At 42.4% G+C, this 17,066-nt stretch overlaps 1 protein-coding gene across 3 annotated transcripts in view; it reads left to right on the top strand.

Annotated features, from left to right (window-relative positions):
• Nucleotides 1-17,066, top strand: part of trappc9 (trafficking protein particle complex subunit 9) — a 266,554-nt gene that overhangs the window by 145,113 nt on the left and 104,375 nt on the right. Inside the window, exon 20 of one of the 3 annotated variants that reach the window (XM_085792340.1) lies at nucleotides 16,018-16,171. In XM_085792340.1, coding sequence (XP_085648466.1) covers nucleotides 16,018-16,171 — 154 coding nt within the window. Of the gene's footprint in view, nucleotides 1-16,017; nucleotides 16,951-17,066 lie in introns of those variants that run through there. The other 2 variants (XM_085792339.1, XM_085792338.1) reach the window with 2 other exon arrangements.

The raw sequence follows: 17,066 nt of genomic DNA on the forward strand, positions 1-17,066 counted from the left end.
GACAGTTGTATCAGATCAATTAAAACAAACAGAACTACTCATCAATACAAGTTTCTATCATGAGTCACAGTTGCAGTGTTTTTTATTATTATTATTACTCAGCTTCTTAAAGCAGAAGTAAGCGATCCGGTCGTTTTCGCTAATGCTGCGTTCGAGGCAGGCTTTTGAAATCGTAAATTACAGCTTCAAGTCACAACTTACGACTTTGTAGCGTTTCAGGCAACCCACTCGTGTTTCTCCGACCTGTTTTACCTGTGAAAGTCACTATAACGGCCGCTCGTAACTTCCGACCCGTGAACTCCTACCAGATCAAACTGATACAACTTCACAGGACGGAAAAACACGAGTCTACGCGTTTCCTTGAACGCACCATAACAGTCCTCGTCCCTACGTTGCCACATTCACGGCGTTCCTTGGCTGCACACACAGCCCTGCATGCCGTTCTCTCTCCTCATTGGATAAAAACTGTAGGATACGATAAATGTTTTCTCCTCGACTCAGAGCAGAGCAGAGGGACTGACAGACCCGTGTTTCGGTCCAAACACTCTATGTAAGTGATTGCTGTCGGAAGATATAACTATTTAAGACTTATATTAACACAAATATATCACTTACTTCTGCTTTAAGTCAGACCGTCAAACACTTTTACATAATTCCCCAAATACCCGAGATACACGTCATTGATATCATCATAGAGTCAATGTTAAACGCAGTCAGTAGTGGTCAGAATACATAATGTGCCAGATTTATGAATGACTGAAAAAAAAAAAACTACTGCCCCTGTAGAAAGTCATCCATGGTGATATGACACAATGTGGCTCTGAGGCAATAAATGTCAAGTCTGGTAAGAAGTGCAGATGTATATATAGACCTACATATCTCTTCCCCCTTTGACTGACATTCCCCGTAGACACAGCCGTTGCCTTTGACTCCACCAATCAGCTCTTCCTTCCTGTGGAGATTTCTCTTGAAGTCTGACAGACACATAAATTCATTATCGGAAGATTATCTCAGATCCAGCATATTGATTCCTTCCACAGCGTATACACACACACATTATTCAGAGCGGGGAAGGATGTTTTTTTTTTTTGCATACAAAAAAATAGAGGGACACAGACTGAGATCTCCGCCTGCTCAACCATATTTTGCTTGTCTCTCCCATTCATCCTCTCTCAGCATCAGAAGGCCCTGTCATTTCATATTTCTTGCCCGTTCTATGATGAATGAGGTGTCAGGCGCAAGATGTTTTCTGGAGTCTTCATCCAGGACCGGTGAAGCTCAGGCTTCAATCCGACAGTTGCAGAAATGACTCTGTCAATCATCCACACTTTCCTCCTTCAACAAATGATTTTTAATTGTTTCCATTGAGTCTTTTCATGGCCATATAAATAGAAAAGGGAGGAAAAGCTTTCAGGCATGGAGGGAAATATAAGAGTTTTAATAGCTTCTAGACCTGTGTCTGTATGAGGGGGACACGAGGACAGCTACATGCAGCCGTCTCTTGTCTCCTGTGGAGTCCAGCGAAGGAGAACAGAGGCTGTTTTGAAAGCACAGGGAGGTGTTCCCAATAAAGTGCTCTGAGTGTATTATCACAGTGATGTGCTCCAACGTAGAAGGTCTGTGATTATTATTCCTGTCAACACTATTACCAGACAAGTTTTACTACAGATCAACATAACCATTCGTTCACTGTGCACATTAAAGGGGATATATTATAGAAATATCACTTTCTGAAGGCTCTTTAACATATATTTAGGTGTTTGTCTTGCCTTCCAGCCCCAAAATGTGAGAATTGACAAAATCATCTGTAATGTTCAGGCTCTAGGTTGAAATCCATGTGGTTTTACAAGCTGTTCCCAACAAGGAAAGGTAAATTCATGCAAAACTGCTGATGCACGTTGCCTTCAGGGACAATTTTTCATCAAGCAGTCTCTGTATTTACCTCTAAAACAACTCTGTCTGGTAATGTTCTGTCATTATCTCATAGCGGGCTGAATGTGCAGGTCACAACTTGTCCACCAGAGCGTTTTGGAGTTGTTGGATTGTGTATTTGATGAGTTTGATGAGGGAAACCAAGAAATCCCATGAGCCTCCATAGTGTAGCTCTGAGCAGCTCACGGCTCTGCTTTGCCGTTCTAAAAATAGCTTGCACCTACAATTAAAGGTAACGAACCTACTGCTAAGACTATAGGGACTATGGCAATGGGCCAATTTGCCAAAATGTTGAACTAACCCTTTAAGAATGGTTTTGGTGGGGCGGTGTTTAGCTGGGTTGGTAGAGCAGCTGCCCTATGTGTTGAGGCTATAATCCTCACTGCAGCCCCCCCCCCCTTTCCATTAATGGCGAAAAAGCCCAAAAAGATATACTTAAAAAAAAAAAAAAAGAAGAATGATTTTGGAGAAATGACTAATCCCCCCCACAGTTATTCCTCAGCAGCTGCTATTTAACCACATCAGGAGAAAAATGATCGGGCTCTAATGGTCACCGCTCGGCATTAACGGCATGTAAATTAGCACCGCTCTCCTCGCTAACTTCATATTCTCTCATCAGGAGAAAAGGCAGCGACCTGGCGTAGCGACAGACAGCCCTGACCTTTCTGTAACTGAATCTGTGATCTAATGAGGAAAAGGATGATGAGATGGAGCTAAATTAAAAACTTCTGTTATTATTATTATTATTATTATGAATTGAAAATGGGGAAATGTTGTCCAAGACGTCAGGCTGAAAAAGTCATTTTCTGTAAAACATGCTCTTAAACACTGTAATTATGTGGGTTTGTCCGCGAGTCACTCAAGTCATTTGGTGAGCGATTCTTTTGTACAGGATGGGTTTGATACGAGTCTTTGAGCGGTATCTAATTATCATTGGATTAGATTGCCCCGAGGCACTTGTCTCTAGCTGTCAGCTGTGTGACTACAACCAGTGGGAGAACACCCTCTTGATGAGAAAACATCAAAACTGGATGTTTGACAGAGAAAAAAAAAATTAACTCAACTTCTATTGATCAGAGCATCTAATGGTGTCCCTCAGCAGATGGACTTTCCATTTGAAATGACTATTTGTAAGGTCAAGAATGAAGTTTATACTCGCTTTTATTTTCTATAATGAGCCTTTAATCATAATCATAATGAATTTTAATGATGAAGATCAACTCCAAACAGTGTTATTGGGTGATTTATACGAGAGAAGCGAGATTCATTTAATCAAGATAGAAATAAAAATTAAAAACAAAAGCCAAAAAAAAAAAAAACTGTCAAAAGGAAAGAGACAGGCAAAAATCGAAGTGAAAAAAATCACCACAATAAAATGAGCAATTAAATATTTCTCTATATTTTTCTCTTTTAATGTTTACGAGTAAAAAAAAGAATCTCTGTGCCCATATTACTGTAAATGGGGCTCAATTTGGATTTGTCTAGATCTGTCTTCTATGTAGCTCTTCACATTATCCATTATCAACTGGTCATGGCCCTGATGTGACCTGCAGGTGCCAAGACGTCACACACAGCACTCAAGCAGAGGATGTTGTGAATAACAAACATGGCGGCTATGGATGTAGAGCATTCACAGTTTTATTTTGAAGTTCCTGTGCAGTGGAAGCAGATGAATAGAATATGTTTGAATTGAAATTGCTTTATTTGGATAAACCCCTTGACATGAATCATCTCGTTTTCGAGGGGGTCCCAACATACGTATAGACAGACATGAACTCATCATACAAACATGTTCTCAACAATACAAAAAAAAAGAGCAGGCTCTTGTTTTGCCATTTCTTTGTCTCCTTTTCTCATAGTGATGTCAGCATGCTAACCACTGATCCGTGGCTAGTGTTATCAGTACAATAAAGTAATACAGAATCAGTAACATCCAGTGTGCATCTTATGATCATTGCCCTTGTTAAAGGGGGGCGAGAATTGACAAAAAAATCTGTAATTTTCAGGCTCCCTAGGTTGAAATCCATGTGGTTTTACGAGCTGTTCCCTCAGTTGTCTTCCAGTGATGTCACTAGCTTTCTAATTTGCATAACCCCACCCCTACCTGGTACCAATAGAAGGGGTGGGGCGGGACAAGCAGTGGTTCATTTGCATTTAAAGGGACAGGCACTTAAAGCAACCGTTCTAAACAGGGCTGTTTTGAGAGGATGAAAAGAGCTGTGATGTTTGATCCTTGGGGGATTTTGACCACAGACATGTCTTTAAGACACCTAGGAACTATTTTAATTTGTGGAAAATGGGCAGAATATGTCTCCTTTAAGGCCACAATGACCAAAAAAGCTTAGCTTTACAGCTTTTTGTGCGCCAACTCTGGAGCTATAGTAAAACACACACACACACACACACACACACACACACACACACACACACACATAGTCACTCTTTTGGGGGTTGAACTCCTTCTAATCCTAAACCAACACAGTATAAATAGAAGCTGCTGTTGGGCAGATGCTATTTTTACACTTGGCATCATCTTTAAAGCAGAATATTCTCCACTGTAATGAAGGTAAACAATGTGGAGGCTGCTCTCCTCAGCCCAGCCCCCCCACTCTGCATCAGCGCCGCAGCTGTGTCTCCCGGGGGATTTCAACAGGCCTTTCGGTGGATTCACATCCCATCACAACCATCAGGCCCCTAGGCGCTAACTAGTTCCCACTGCTGTCCACCATTGTCATTCTGCCAGAACCAGCTCATTACTAACCCCCCCCCGCCCCTCACCCCCTGTAGTAGAGAGCGGGGAGTATACACGCTCACTGCAGCAGCTTCTCCGCTCATACATTTCTTCTGGCTTTGCTGGATCGGCGCTTACAAGGGGGCAGACACGCCTCATCGCAATGAGCTTTTCAAACAAAGCTTGTTTCCATGGCGACCACCTTTCCCCCCTTACTCGTGCTACTTTTTTTTCCCTTTTTTTTTTTATGGCAGCAGTGCACATAATGCATCTGCAGTCAGCTGTCCCCTCTTCAGTCCAGTGTAAGCACTCTTTTTTTTCCCATTTTGCAGCCTTTCTCACTTTACATGAACAGTATCATCTCAAATCGAAATATACATCTGATCAGGAGAGGGTAAAGGATGTTTTTTTCTGCCTGAGAGGAGAAGTGACTGCAGAGATGTAGTAAAACGCTGCTGCTTGACCTCATCTTCACACCACTGTCGTTTTCCTCTTCATTTTTCCTTCTCACCTCACACTCTTTTTCTTGAAACATTTGTCTTCCCTAGGGGGCGTTTCAGCCCTGCCGGCCGTCTGGAGCTGGGTTACTTAAGGTGCTAGATAGAACACTGAGATCCTTTTGCACCCTCTGTGTACTTTCTACAGCGGCCCCTATCGCCTGAATCGCTCCGTCCGGCCGCCTCGGACCTCTCGGCAGTCATTAGACACAGTCACGCTTTTTATATATTGGTATTCTGGAAATGTGCATCATCCGCACCGACCGACTCCACCGGTAACACTCACAGGAGGGGAGGGTATGGCAGATTTATCTTTCCTCCCCACGTCACCTGTACCTCCATCGACCTTCACGTTACAGTTGTCAGCGGATTATCCAATTCACTTACTGCAACAATAGAAAAGTGTGTTTTTTTTTATTTACAAACTGCAACAACCCCCCAGGTCAGACCCAGCCTCACTTTACCGGCTCGTCATCCTGCGTGCTCTGCTCCCTCTGCCGTGCCGTCTATTATTGGCAAAATGGCCCCAAAAAAAGAGGCGTCTAGGTTTCAGCAGCAGAGATATAAATAGCTCACCCTGTCAGCCCCTAGAAATAGTTTACACAGCCCCAGTTTTAAACGACAGCCAGCACATCTGCACAAAAGCATCATATCCGCATATAGTAATTGGCTGTAAGGATTCATTTCCACCACAGCTCATCATATTGAGCGAGACAGGGATGGATAGTGCTGCTGCTGCTGCTGCTGCTGCTGCTGCTTCTTCTGCAGCGGCAGCAAACAACGGGTTACAGAGTCAGCCGCAGTCTAAAAATAGACTGTTGCTCTCGCCTGCCTCTGCACAAGCCTCTATGGATCTCCGCCCTTAAGCTCTTGCACGTGAGCTAAAAATAACCTTTTTTTTTTTTTTTTTGCGAAAAGACACGCTCACACACACGCGCGCGCTCTCCGCACATCCTTTTCTCTCAGCTTCTCTGCAGTGACATAATGCAAACCACATGAAAAGACTCTGATAGAAGAAACGTTGGTAATGCCAATAATCTGTTATTCTGCATCAGGCTGTGTAGCTACGGTATGATTCAGACTGCACACTAGCGAATACCTGCACAGATAGTAGCAAAACCTACAGACAGCTATAAAGCATCTCCTCCTAAGTTAAACACTGTTAAATGGCCATAATCCTGGAGCAGCTGGCATCATCATCAGCAGAATTATTTCTAATGTTTCTAATAGCCTGCATAAATGATTTGTTTTCATAGACTCAAATGTCTTTCCTCTCCACAGCTCTGAGGCGTCGGCCTGTTATTCTGTGTCCACGGTGGACGGTACAGAGCTGTCACTGGTGAAATGATTCACAGCCTTTCAGTGGTCAGATGAATGCAACCGGCCCCCCCTCCTGTATGCTTTAATGTGATTATCATGTACTTTTGGTCTGATGCAACACAGCATTTAATTAGGAAGAGGTCATTTCACAGTGACCGGCTCATCCTAAGCCAGTGTTATGACTTCCATTAAGAAAGGCCTCACTGCCACTGCTTCCTGTTGGATGGAGGTAATTAGCTACATGGTGTCAGAAGTCACAACCAGTGGATGTGATGATGTTTAGTAATGTGGGGCTGCTTTGCTTTTACATGTTTGTTTTTTTTAAATGTATTTATCATTATTTGGCTGGGAAATGGAAAGAAAGAGAGTTCAGTCAGCTCTGCCAGATCATTCATATACACAACCACATCACACGGACTCGGAAATATCAACTCGCCTGTTGGTGTTGAGTTGATCTTCTTTTTTATAAGATCGTCCAAGAGCTGTTTAATTGCATTTCACCATGTTCTGTTCAAATAAGATATGATACTAAAATGACTGCAAATATTGAACCAGTGGGGGCCAGTGTATATATAATGAGGGTACTCAAACCTTATCCCCCCCATGTGTACCAGGATTTCTCCTATACTGTCTCAAAACATGCATGCTGCATGTCAAGTGAAGTAGACATACTGCCTATAATGTAAGTGTAGGTTTGAATGCATGATGAATGGAACCACCCATGAACTAGTTTCTACTCATGTGCAAATATCATGAATCCTACAAAAGGTAAGAAATGTTGAGCAACCCCTGCACCAGTAGCCTGAATGAAAAAATTATACGGACACTGCCACTTTAAATTGATTTGTATTTCTGAAAATTACAGTAATTCAGTTTTGTGCTTGACAACTTTGCACAAGAACATGAGTGGTCTCTCATGCATGGAGCTTTTCAGTGATATTGTGGTCGTAGCAGTCAGACGCATGTTGGTGGTTAAATGTCATCACTGTCATCCACATTCTATAGGAAAAGCATGGCTGGCCATAAATAATTCAAAACAAGAGCAACTTACTATATTTACCTGAAAGATGTTCATTCATTCATTGTATTTCATTTGTTTCTATATCTGCTACAGGGAACTAAAGCTTGATAAACGTTGTACTATTATATTGAGGCAAATCTAAACACTTGAGATAGTGGCCCTCATTTATCAAACTTGCGCAGGATCTGGTGTAGATTCTGGTGTAAATATCAGTGTACGGCAAGTGTCACGTGTGATTTACGAAAAGTGTGTACGCTGCTGATTTCGGCGTAGAACCGGCGTGGTGGTGATAAATACGGCGGCTGAAAACGAGCGTCATTTAAATGTCACGCCCCGATATATTCCTGCTTTAGAGGCGTCGCCCTGCCCCTTTTACGACATGGAGACACGGAAGACGGCCAAGAAGACGGACTTTACTGACGTTACCGCGTTGAACAGGGAGAGGGCGGCAACATTAAATATCTGGACATTGATAGATTGATAGATTTTGTGATTGATAAGCGTCATCCCGGTGGATGGAGGCTGCAGACGCACGTGTCACCGACCACGTCAGGAAACCCAGCGACCTCATGAAATGCTCCTGCAGTTTACTAAACACAAGTGACTGAGGAGAAATCATATGGGCATATTACTGCTGCGAACGCGACTTTATGACCATCAGCACCGCTGGCATGGTTCGGCTGATGGAGGGATGTGAAACACCGGCCCGATGTCCCGCTGACAGGTCCCGGTGACTGGGGAAAAAAAAAAAAACACTCCGCCGCGGAGATCAGCTGCACCTGGACAGGTAGCGGAGCCCCGAGCCCCCCCTCCGGTGTCCGGCAGAGAGAGACCTATGAGAGAGACTGAGGAGCCGTCCGGTCATGCTCTGGTGCAGGAGATGTTGGAAGTTTGTGTGTGTGATCTAACAATAACAGGTCTGTCTGTCATTGACTGTTTCTGTTGACACAGCTGATTAACGAGCATCTGTCACGTCGTGGTTTTTAATTCATCTCAGTTGCTCAAAATAAAAGTCCAGTTACATTTTCAACACGGACTTGGTTATAGCGTTTCTCTTTTTTGGCTACTTTTTATCTTTTTATCAATATAAACAACAACAACATGTGGTCCACATCGCTGCGTTATTAGACTATGGTTTAATAATCATTCTGACACAGCAGCACTCCTTCCTGCATGTTCTACGCTGGTTCCAAATGTGCGTACACCTGGTCAGAGCTGGCGTGAGATTTGTGCGTACCGTACGCTCACGCTCAGATTAATAAATGCCGATCCTTGCGGTGAATTTGGTGTACACCCATTTTTTTGGTGTACGCAAGTTTCATAAATGAGGGCCAATGAGTGGCCTTTTCAACTTATCTCAAAGATTGTTGAAATTGCCTTAATGCTAGGGATAGTTCAACATTTTGGCAAATTTTAATTGGGGTAGGTTCATTACCATTGCATGTTATTTTTCTATGAACAAATAATGTAAAATTACGAGATGGAGTTGTTTTCAAGGCAAATGCATATCTGGAACTACATTGCAGACACGGCTGCTGTAGTAGTCCGGGTATTTGCTTCATGTGTCGTAATGTTACATAATTATACATTATTTCTTCATAGTGTAGTGAATGTGCAGGTCACAACTTCTCCACGAGAGCGTTTTGGAGTCATTGGATTGTGTATTTGATGAGTTTGATGAGGGGCAGGGAACCTGTGCGATTCACCTCCATTTTGTTCGCTGAGCAACTCACGTTTCTGCCCCGCTGATCTCTAAACAACATGCACCGATAAATAAAGGTAATGAACCTACCTCTATGACTATAGGGATTACGACAATAGGCAAATTTTCCAAAATGTTGAACTGTCCCTTTAAGCGAGAGTTTAAACCTGAGCTTTAGTTGCCTAACAGCATGTGGGACACAGGCTCAAATTCCACCTCTCTGTGCTTTGTACGCCCACCCACCCAACCTGAGCACAGAAATGGATGAGAAACGCACACACATCCCGGCAGGACTGTTTCATGTAAAACACATGCACCGTTCTTGAAAATGTATCACACGAGAGTTTGATAGTGACAGTTATCTGTTAAATAGTCATTGCAAAACACAGAGACGCGCACAGTTTAATCTCATTTCTTCTTGTCGGCAGCTTTAGTCGACCGAAATATCTCTCACCCAACAATAATCTTCAGGTGGTATCTCTTCAAACAGGCATTGCTCGACAGAGCCATGGAAATAGCACAGAACATGACTGTGCCTTTTGCCGTGTGCTTTCAACATGCCTGGAGCTACACAGGTCTCTCTAGTACACCTCTGCTTTGGCTCCACTCTCACTCAGAGTCAGGCTCATTGTGAGTCATCAAAATTCAGAATAGATGCAGGCTAGAAAGCAAACAAACCAAAAAAAAGAGCATTGTTTGGTGCTGACAAAAATGACACATGCTGACAAGAAAATAAACGTCTATATTTGTATGCCTGGACGTGGATTACATCTTATTTTTGCAGTATGTGTGTTTGTCGATTTGTTTGAAGGGTAAATGGTTGGTTGCTCTTTTGAACAGATACAAATATGTTGTGAAATCCATCCATCCATCCATCCATCCATCCATCCATCCATCCATCCATCCATCCATCCATCCATCCATCCATCCAATCTCCCATCTGCCCTTGCTTCCTTTTGGAGTCAGAGAAATAAAGGCCTGGCAGGCTGTTATCAGCGAGGGGCTGGGGGAGGTGAAATGGACTGGGAATTAGACCTAGAGATGTTCCACGGTGGCCCCAGTTCAGCTCACAGGTTGTTATTAAAAACCTTGTAGTAGGTTAGATTAGTCTCCAGATACGACCTAATCCTTGAAAGACACCACAATCAAATCATTGGAAAAAGAAGGCGGAGAGAGAGCTCGGCCTCTTACTGCTCTCATGCCTTTATAAAAATCTCTCTCAGGGGTGCTTGGGTGGGGGTGGGGGGGTTGGATGTGGTCTTGTTGCAGGTATAACCACTGTGCACTCCCTGGACTTACATGCAATTCGAATTTCATCGTTATAATTTATAAGGCTGCAACACTACAATGGGTTTTACGGACCGTAAGTGTTTCTGTTGTGCAAAATTGACCTTTACTCAAACAAGTTGTTCTTTTAAGCTTTGACTTCCTCAATATGTAAACTTCAAATGTATTTATGGATAACCCCTTGGGGCGACCACCCATCTTGTTTTGAGGGGATCATACACACACTCCAGAACTTAAAAATGTCACTCAATTGTAGTTATTCCCAAAGTTAAGATCGACTCTAGTCCATTTCTCAGTGGAAGCTGCTGGTAAACACATGTTTAGCACATTTTAAATACATAAAGAAATATCATGTCTATATATAAGAGGAGACAGTTTGTCCAGTGTTACAGTAGTACTGGCCATATACAGCCCTAACCTTAGTCCTTAGCCTCCACATTAGCATCCTTTTAGTCTGTTTTTTTTCCTCTCTGGAAGTCTGACAAGGATTATGAATTAGCTGCTAATGCCGGCAGTCCGCTCAAAATGACAAATCAAATCCTACCAAATGAATATAGCAAATGTTATGAATGAGAATTGCCAGTTTAGCATTAATTGAGTGTTAGGGGAAATGTAAAACACTCTTTTCACTGCTATAATACTAAACGCTTGGTTTTACTCCTTAAAAAGAACAAAAAACAAAACACATTCCTCACCATATTGCATCCCAGTTGAAGAGTTCATTTGCATGTTGGGTGTCTGGCCCGTCAGTGATTACCTGTCTAAAGAAGAACCAGTCCCACGCCTTTACCAGACAGTGCCTTGCCCATTTAGGACCATTTGCATCACTGGAACGTGGTATTTTTAGCCCCGGTGTGTAATGTGTGCGTTTGAAGATGACTGAATGAAAAGCAGCGCTCATTTGAAGATGGGACATCAGTCAGTGACATAAGCCTTGTGCCACTAATCTTCAAAGGCGGATGTGTTTGAGTGTGGCCAGGAAGACCAGGAGCTTTCCTTTCCTCTTTGTTTTGAAGTCTTAATTGTTATTTAATTTGTGTCCTGCTTTGTTGTGAAGGCTGTGAAATGATAATTGCGTTGCCTTCTCTCCTCCTGTCTCACTTTGATGTACGTACGTCCCTGGACTCATCAAGAGATTTTCTTTTTTTCTTCTCATAGCGTAATTTCATTAATGATTTGCAACGTCGTACGCGAAGACAGGTGAGATAGATCACCTGCGATGAGACTACAAAATAACTAGATGTCCTTTCTGCATCAAATGAGGGTGATTTGTGATTCTCCAGTCCGATCAGGCGTCGGTATAATCTGCGTTCATGTGGTAGTTGATCATCCAAGAGCTGAATTATGGAGCCAATTGAAAACACACTACAACGCCTGTGTTAGTGCAGCCAATCTGACTCTGCTGTGTCCCCGATACTCTCGGTGAAAATGACTCCTCGGGGAGCCGTCGTGGCCTCTGACCTGAAATCCAGAGATGAAGCTACCGATCAATACGCGGATCCTGTGTGTTTTGCTTATCAAACAGGAGAAGAAAGGGGTAAAAAAAAAGCTAAGCACTCGTGGCCTTGGCTCCAGAATACGATCGCTCATTTGCAACAGTTAGTGATGCCTCCTGTCGAAGGATCGGCGGAATATAGGCAGTGACACTGACTGAAAAAAACTGCCTTTTAGAAGAGCCTCTCATAGCGAGATGCCCCCTCCCCCCCGCGGCGATGGATGTCCAGGTAATTTGCAGGTAGCTGCCCACCTCAATGTCACATTGTGTCATTTCTCTAAGTACGGAGCGGGGTCGCAGAGAAATGGGCCGCGGGTTAGACTGCTTTTGTTGGGGCCTCTCTGTGTGAGATGGCTCTGATAGTGTCTGTCTGCCATTTAAACACTTGAAATAAAACACTGTCACTCACCGCGACACCGGTCCTGAGGCCTGAGACATGTCTTCTGTCCTGTAAAGTCCTCTTCTAAGCTACACTTTGCAGATGAAGTCCTCAACACGTCCCTCAGAGTTGGTACATTTGAGACTTTTTCCAGCCTTTTCCACTCACTCTTTATTTAACTCACTCACAATCAAGTACATGGTATGGAGCACAAACATTAGACAGTATCAGGAATCAAGCGTAGCAAGCAGCAGGGCTGTACATGCTTTCCATCTGTGACAATTGGAGGAAAAAAGAAACAGGAAAAACAGAGAGATGAAGATAAATAAATAATCAATGTAATAAAATATTACTTGCTTTTCAGAAAGGCACCTAACTTTTGCTTTATCAGACTGTAGTAACAAAATTAGTTTACATAGATGGGTTACTAGCATAATACTTTGGGAGATATTTTTCTCTGAAATGCATTATATTTGTGAGAAGAAATAGAGCAGATCGCAGAGGTTAAGCTATTAGGGATAACAATAGATAATAAAATGATTTGGAATAGTCAAATAAACCAGATGGTGGTAGAAATGGGCAGAGGAATGGCTGCTATTAGACACAGCAGAAAATTCATACCCAGGCACTTAACTAAACAACTAATACAAGCGCTAGTGTTGTCACAAATGGACTATTGTCCAATGATTTGGTCCAACATGTCAGAAGGTAACATACAAAGGCTGCAGGTAGCTCAGAATAAAGCTGCTCGAATCGTTCTTCAGTGCCTTTATAGAACAAGGGTAAATGAAATGAACAATCAGCTGGCCTGGTTAAGCGTCAAAAGTAGATTGCATTGTTCTCTGGCTTGTTTTGTAAAAAATGTCACAATAACAAAAAACCCAGCAATGTTTTATAATAAATTGGTGTTTTTTTCTGAAAGTCATAACTACTCTACTCGGCAGTCTTCAGAAGTTCGTTTCCTGTTGCCCCCATGTAGAACAAATGCAAAACAAAAAACTGTTTATAGAGCGATGGCTGCATGGAATGCTCTGCCAAGATTTTTGATGCGAGAAGGTAGTGCAGCCTCTTTTAAACAGGGACTAAAGATGTATTTGTTTTTACAAGAGGGAGTGACTCTCTGACCATTAGAGACAGTTGCATGTCTCTAAAATAATGCATGATTTCTGTTTCTTTGTACTTTAAGAACAATTTGTAAATGAGATGTGAGCTTTTTTTATGTTTTGTGTTGCTGTTGTCCACTGTATGAATGATGATGATCTATGTTGAATGTTCTGTGTTAAATTCTGAAACAGAAATGTTTGTAAGACGTTTTGACCCCAGGAAGAATAGCTGCTGTCTTGTACAGCAGCTAATGGGGATCTAATAAACAAACAAAGAAACCCCTTCTATTAGTACCAGATAGGGGTGGGGTTATGCAAATTTGAATCCTAGTTACATCATTGGAAGACTGCAAATTACAGATTCTTTTGTAAATTTTCACATTTTTGGGGCTGGAAGGCAAGGCAAACACCTAATTACTATATGTTAAAGAACCTTCAAAAAGTGATATTTCCATAATACGTCCCCTTTAATACATTTTTGAGAGAGTCAAAGGTACAACAAACCGCAGTCATCTAAATAGAGACAAATGCACGAGTTGAATCGAGGGACCGGACGTGTCACTGGGTCAGTAATGTGATATCCCTTCGTGCAGGGTTCAGCAGTAGAACCTGACCACATTTTGAAGATATACTTTTCACACCTTTGTCATTTTACTGAGCCACAGCAGCCGTCAGATTGTGGGCTGCAAAGCTTCTACGAGCAGCCATCTGGGATAGTCCTCCTCATCCCATATTCCTCTTCTTTTATCTCCCCAGTTCCCTCAGGATATCTCCATCCACTGTCTTTGTAGTGAACTCTGAACTCTACAGAGGTTTATACTCTTAGAGAAAGAATACATCCAATTAATATTTTCATCTTTGAACGCGGGGCCTAACCGCTGTGAGCGAGCGGCAGCCCGCAGGGGTCGTCGCGATGAATGCTGGCGTGGTCTCGGCTTAGTTTGTTGCACCTGCTCTTTGAAACCTGCTGGTGGCACTCGGCGTAACCCCGGGCAACAAACACCCGAGCTCTTGTTAATAAATAACTGCGAAACAGGCTGAGTATAGAGGAGGGGAGCTTGGGCCTAAGGGTGTTTGTTCAGACTAGATAAATAATTTATCACTCGCCAAACCACACAAATCAGACTGCATTGGTTGTCATCAGGCTGGAACGTAAGCAAGGTTTTCCATGGAAATACGCTGGAGATGAAGAGGAGTAATAGGCCACTGTGATCTATAGAGGGGTGAAGGAGGAATGAGAACTCTAAATACACAAGCCTGACGTTAAACATATATTTCTTATATAGTATGGGGGCAGGAGAGAAATGCGGTTTTGCCCCCAGCATGAGAATTTATTGACTTTCCGTGTTTTTAAAGTGGTATAAACTCTATCTCTGGTCATGTTTGGAATTTGGAATCCAGTGCACATGCTTTAACATTTATGCAGTCAAGGCTGAGTCATGCCAGTATTTCCAAACATCAACATTTTTTTCTGCAAAATCGGTTCATTCCAATGGACTGTAATGAAAAAGTAAATCTATGAATGACATGTACATTTATGCAGACTAACGATAAGCCGTCTTCCCTGTTTTGACCCTGAACGGACTAGAGGCCGAAATGTAGCATGCTATTATAGCTTGTTAGCTTTTGCACCGCCAGTGTTTTCTGTATCTCTTCATTGTCTTGAGTATAAACACACTCCACTATAGAGCTATTGATTTCAGACAGTTACAGTACGAGACACCAGCTATAGCCTAAAAGCACTCTTTCAATAAACCTGATAACTGTGCAACTTTTGATTTATGTATTCATTTATTTAGATGGGACAGTGCACATTGATGAACATACAAGTATGTAAATATGCCGGATTGTAGCAAGAATGCTAATTTCCATCCATAGTCCCATTTACATAAAAACAGTTTAAAACAACACTATAATACATATACTGTAATAGAAAAGAAAAACAGAACCAACAATGGGGAAGAGGAAGAAGAACACTAGAGTAAGGGCAACAATAAAAACAGTGAAAACAAATATAATATACAGGTAAACTAACTTGCTAACTCACAAGTTAGCTCCTCCTCCAATGAACAATCCTCAGCAGAAATTGAAAGGGGTTTTGAGAGTTGTTATGACTACACTTTGTTTACAGGTAAACAAGCTGTTGGTTAATTTGAATAATCATCAAGCCTCAGTATCACCATATATTCACATTTTCCACAAATAATCTTACTGTTCACTATTAAATGTTGCCAATGTAGCTACTGCCATTCATGTCCAGTATGTTTTATATTTTGTATACACCTCTTGGTTCCTATTTATTGTACAACATGCACTTGTTTAAAAGTTATTGGGACAACTGTAACTATAAATTATTATTATTATTATTCAAGCAGATACTTGTTTCATTGACAATCAATTCTATTTTGTATGGTTGCCAATTGATTAATTCATTCAAGAGTTGTGTAACTGTTAGAAAACGAGGACTGTGGGTTTTCCCTTTGGTCAGTGAGAAATGACATGATCAGAAAGCTTTATCTCTTAAGTGCTTTTTCCCATCTCCTGTTGCAGAATGGCCATCCAGGTGGACAAGTTTGACTTTGAGAGTCTGCCTCAGCCGGACCAGGAGACGGCCCGCTTCACTAACCCCAAACAGCTGGAGGAGGAGCGACAACACGCCCAGGGCTGCCAGATCAACAGCAAACTGGGCATCTGTTGGAGCATCATATCCTTCCAGTGGCTACATGTCTGGTAGACAGCAGCCTCCTCTCATCATGGTTAGACAGACAGGAGACAGAGATGTAAAGGTCACATTCATAGTCCGTCCCGAACTGGTCCCAGGTAATAACCTTGGATTGTTTTGAGTGGTCGAACAGATTGAGTCAGGCAGCGTTGCACCTAGTCAGTGCTGTTTGTTGACGTCACTCAGATCAGAGATGCAGGACATCTGGATCCCACATCTGGAGTCCCTCTGGCCAGCAGGGATCCTGTTCGCCTACACTGACAGATGGGAAAGCGTATGGTAGAGCACTTGCCACTCTGACACTGTGAAGTGATGTCTAAGTGTGTGTGTGTGTGTGTGGGTGCGTATTTGTGGCACATACTCACATTAGTATGATAGAAGATTTTCCCATAGGTCCTAGTTTGTGGGCAAGCTCTGCAGTCCATCCCAGGTAATCTCTGACACCACGGCTGTCAGCGTGCTGCTCTGTGTGTTGTGGTTTTCCACAGGGGGAGAACTCATCTATTCCTTTACACGCTGTTGTCTTCAGGCCTTTCATGTACAACACACTAACTGCCAGGGATCAAAGACGTGTAGGTTTAAAACAGTAACACACATGGAGGCTGGCTTAGTATTTGTGGTCTGTGAGGTTGTTAACACACACAGTCATGTGTTTTCATACCCACTCTTTTTTTTCATATCTCACCTGTTAGTGTGTGTGTTGTGCGTGTGTTTTAGGAACCAAAATGAGAATATACTAAGGAACTTAGATTGCCTTAGAAGTATCATGGTGGCATTCTCACTTAAACTAAAGGTCCCATACTTTACATTTTTACAGTTACATGAGTCTTTATAGACAAGAAGATATATTTGTGTGCTTCTCTCTGAATCTTCTCTG

The sequence above is a fragment of the Trachurus japonicus genome, chromosome 11, assembly GCF_045865225.1.
Source record: "Trachurus japonicus isolate A0001 chromosome 11, Traja_1.0".
NCBI classification, from domain to species: Eukaryota; Metazoa; Chordata; class Actinopteri; order Carangiformes; family Carangidae; genus Trachurus; species Trachurus japonicus.